This window comes from Ichthyophthirius multifiliis (genome assembly GCF_000220395.1).
Source record: "Ichthyophthirius multifiliis unplaced genomic scaffold scaff_1120509251375, whole genome shotgun sequence".
NCBI classification, from domain to species: Eukaryota; Ciliophora; class Oligohymenophorea; order Hymenostomatida; genus Ichthyophthirius; species Ichthyophthirius multifiliis.
Genome location: NW_004085935.1, coordinates 16,249 through 19,311, shown reverse-complemented (window position 1 = coordinate 19,311; position 3,063 = coordinate 16,249). Strand labels below are relative to the sequence as shown.

The window sequence follows — 3,063 nt, the reverse complement described above, 5'->3', positions numbered from 1 at the left end:
TAAGCCAAATATATAATTATATATATGAATAAAATTATATATGTATATATATATATATATATATATATATATATATATATATATATTTATTTATATATTTATATATTAATTATGGAATTTTAAATATTATTTATATTGAGAATTATATATATCTGAATATATAATATAAATTAATATTATATTTAAAGATCTAAAATTATTATTTCGACTAATATTATATAATAAAAATCAAATTCCTAAATTCTTAAGTTTATTTTTTATTTATTAAGCTTATTTAGCTTATTCTATAAAAAAAAAATATTTTTTAAAAAAATTGATAAATAAATACCTGGATCATCATTTTTCTTTTCTTCTTCAATTTATTCTTATATCTATTCAGGCATTTTAGTAACATTTTTACCTGCAAAAGTTATTTTAGGAGAAAACATACTTGCCTTAGTGACTTAAGGACTTTTTCCCATAGTTTTGATTTATCTGGAGTCTAATTAAATACTAGGTGAGTTAAATCCTGATCCTTCATGTGAAACTTCATCTGTTCTACCTGTCATTATAGGTGTATTAGGCATTTTAAAAACTCCCTATTCATCCTATATTATTTTTTTGCCTTTAGTTGGTAATATTTAGGGAGATGGCATAGGTGAATTTATATTTTTTAGCCTATTCTTACTATATATATATATATATATGTATTTATATAAATAAATTATTAATGAAATTAAATATACTCTTCAATTTTTTTAATCCTATCATATTCAGATAAATTATTATGATCATCTTCTGATTATTATAATAATTTTACTGTTTCTAAAAAGAAAGGATGGGATAATGCTTTTTTAGCAGTAATACGTTATTTGGGATCATTTTATAACATTTTTTTAAGCAAATCATAAGCTATTAATAGAAAAATAAAAAAATATAAGGTAAGAAAATGTATTAAATTTTAGATATATAATATATATTATGTATAAAATATAATAAAATTATATTTATATATATATATATATATTTATATATATATTTATATTTTTATATATATATAAATTTTTTATATACCTTATAATGGCAATTTTAAATATTCAGCCCCTTCAAAAGTAATATTAGAGGCACGATTTTAAGCTAGTATTTCTTCATATGTTTTTCCATTAAAAGGTGATTTACCTATAAGTCTTTTTTTTATTTTTAAAAATATTTTTATTATAAATAAAATATTATTTTATTATTATATACAATAAATGGAAAATAAGACCTAAAGAAAATATATCACATATAGAATCATATTTTAAATCAAAATCAATTATATTTATAACTTCAGGAGCAACAAATCCAGGTGTTCCGCATCTAACAAACATGAATTTAGTTACGTCAGTTCTTGTTCCTAATCCCAAATCTGCAATAACTATATCTAAAGAATGATTATTTTTAAAAATTAAGTTTTCTGGTTTTAAATCTCTATGCATTATGTTTTTACTATGCATATCAGCTAATCCTTCTAATAATCCTTTTATCATATATCTAGTATCATCTATAGAAAATCTAAAATTATAATTTTTTTTTTTTAAAAAAAAATAATACTTATATTTTGCTTTCATTTTATCATATAATTAACCACCTTCTAATAAATCAAGAATTAAATATAAAGAATTTTCGGTTTCATATACTTCATGTAGTCTTATTACATTAGGGTGATTTAAACTTCTCATTAATTCTATTTCATTTATTAAAGCTTCCTATAATATAAATATAAAAATAAATATATATATATATATATATATATTATATATATATATATTTATATTAATATTTATTTATATATTTTTAATTATTAAAAATGCAATGTTTTTATGCATTTTTCTTATTCTTATCTTATAAGAATTTTTCACTTTATTTAAAAAAAATATTATTATTACTTTTCCATTTTCTTATGAATATGCAGCTTCTTTTGCGAAAGCTTTTACAGCAAAAGATTTATTATCTTCAATTCTTTCTGCCAAATATACCTTTTATATTAAATTTAAATCATTATTTTAAATAAATTTATTTTACACTTGCAAAGTTTCCTTTTCCAATCTTTTTAATTGCTTTATATTATTCATGAAAACCTCTCTAGTTTATTTTTTCTCTTAAAACATCTCTCCATTTAAGTATTAAAGATTCATCATTTGTAGACAACTCAGTTTTTAAATTTGCTTTATCTAAAATAATCCCTTTTGCTTGACCTAAATTTTATCCTTCTTTTTTCTCTTTTGATCTTATTATTTCAAAATGTAAATCGAAATCTATAACACAATATCCTTTAGCAACATCTGTGTGTTTTTCCTATATTTATATGTATAAATATATATATATATATATATATATATATATTTTTATATATTTATATATATTTTTATATATATATTTACGTCAAAATAATATAGTAATGAATTGTAAACTCTAAAATATCGCCTTCCATTTGTATAGTTACCTTTTTTAGAAAAATAGCCTTCGACTAATACAGGTTCGTTCGGAAGAGAAGCTCCTTTATTTACTTTTGTCCAAAAACTTTTATCGGTCATATTTTTTTTATTTTTTTCTTTATTTTTTTCTTTATTTTTTTTTTTTTATAAAATTATAAAATAAAAATTATTTAATAATAGAATGAAATAAAATTATATTATTTTTTTATTTAAAAAAAATCATATATTATGTTAATTTTTATTATAGATTTAATATTTAAATATTTGTTTTAATATATTTTTATATATTAAGATCTTAATAAATTAAATATTTTATTTGTAAAAAAAATATTTTTAAATATTAATATTATTTAAAAAACAAGTATATATAAATAATATTTATATATATATATTATTAAAGTTTATTTCAATAGAATTTATAATATTTAATTCTTTTATTAATTTTTTTTTTATAAAAAAAATTAATTTTTAAATAATTTTATAATAATCAGAAATTATTTTTCTTTTTTCTTTTTTATAATAGTAAAATTGTTAAATTTTTAAAAAATAAAATTTAATGAATAAATTTTATTTGTCAATTTAATTTTTATATTATATTAATAAATTA

General features: G+C 16.8%; 1 protein-coding gene across 1 annotated transcript, besides 9 other annotated features; it reads right to left on the bottom strand. All coding sequences in view use genetic code 6, as the record gives it.

The window, feature by feature from the left end:
* Window positions 1-8: 8 nt before the first annotated feature.
* Window positions 9-106: a microsatellite.
* Window positions 107-228: 122 nt separating this feature from the next.
* Window positions 229-2,588, bottom strand: IMG5_191520 (protein kinase domain protein; the record flags this gene model as incomplete). The annotated part of the gene is made up of 7 exons (XM_004025071.1): window positions 2,403-2,588; window positions 1,908-2,316; window positions 1,228-1,727; window positions 1,054-1,166; window positions 726-891; window positions 329-666; window positions 229-284 (listed from the first exon to the last, which is right to left on the bottom strand). The coding sequence occupies exons 1-7, from the start codon at window positions 2,450-2,452 to the stop codon at window positions 229-231; spliced, it is 1,632 nt and encodes a 543-aa protein (XP_004025120.1). The 5' UTR covers window positions 2,453-2,588.
* Window positions 945-1,039: a microsatellite.
* Window positions 982-1,052: a microsatellite.
* Window positions 986-1,052: a microsatellite.
* Window positions 1,729-1,813: a microsatellite.
* Window positions 2,318-2,398: a microsatellite.
* Window positions 2,330-2,398: a microsatellite.
* Window positions 2,557-2,596: a microsatellite.
* Window positions 2,597-3,037: 441 nt separating this feature from the next.
* Window positions 3,038-3,063: part of a microsatellite that runs on past the window's edge.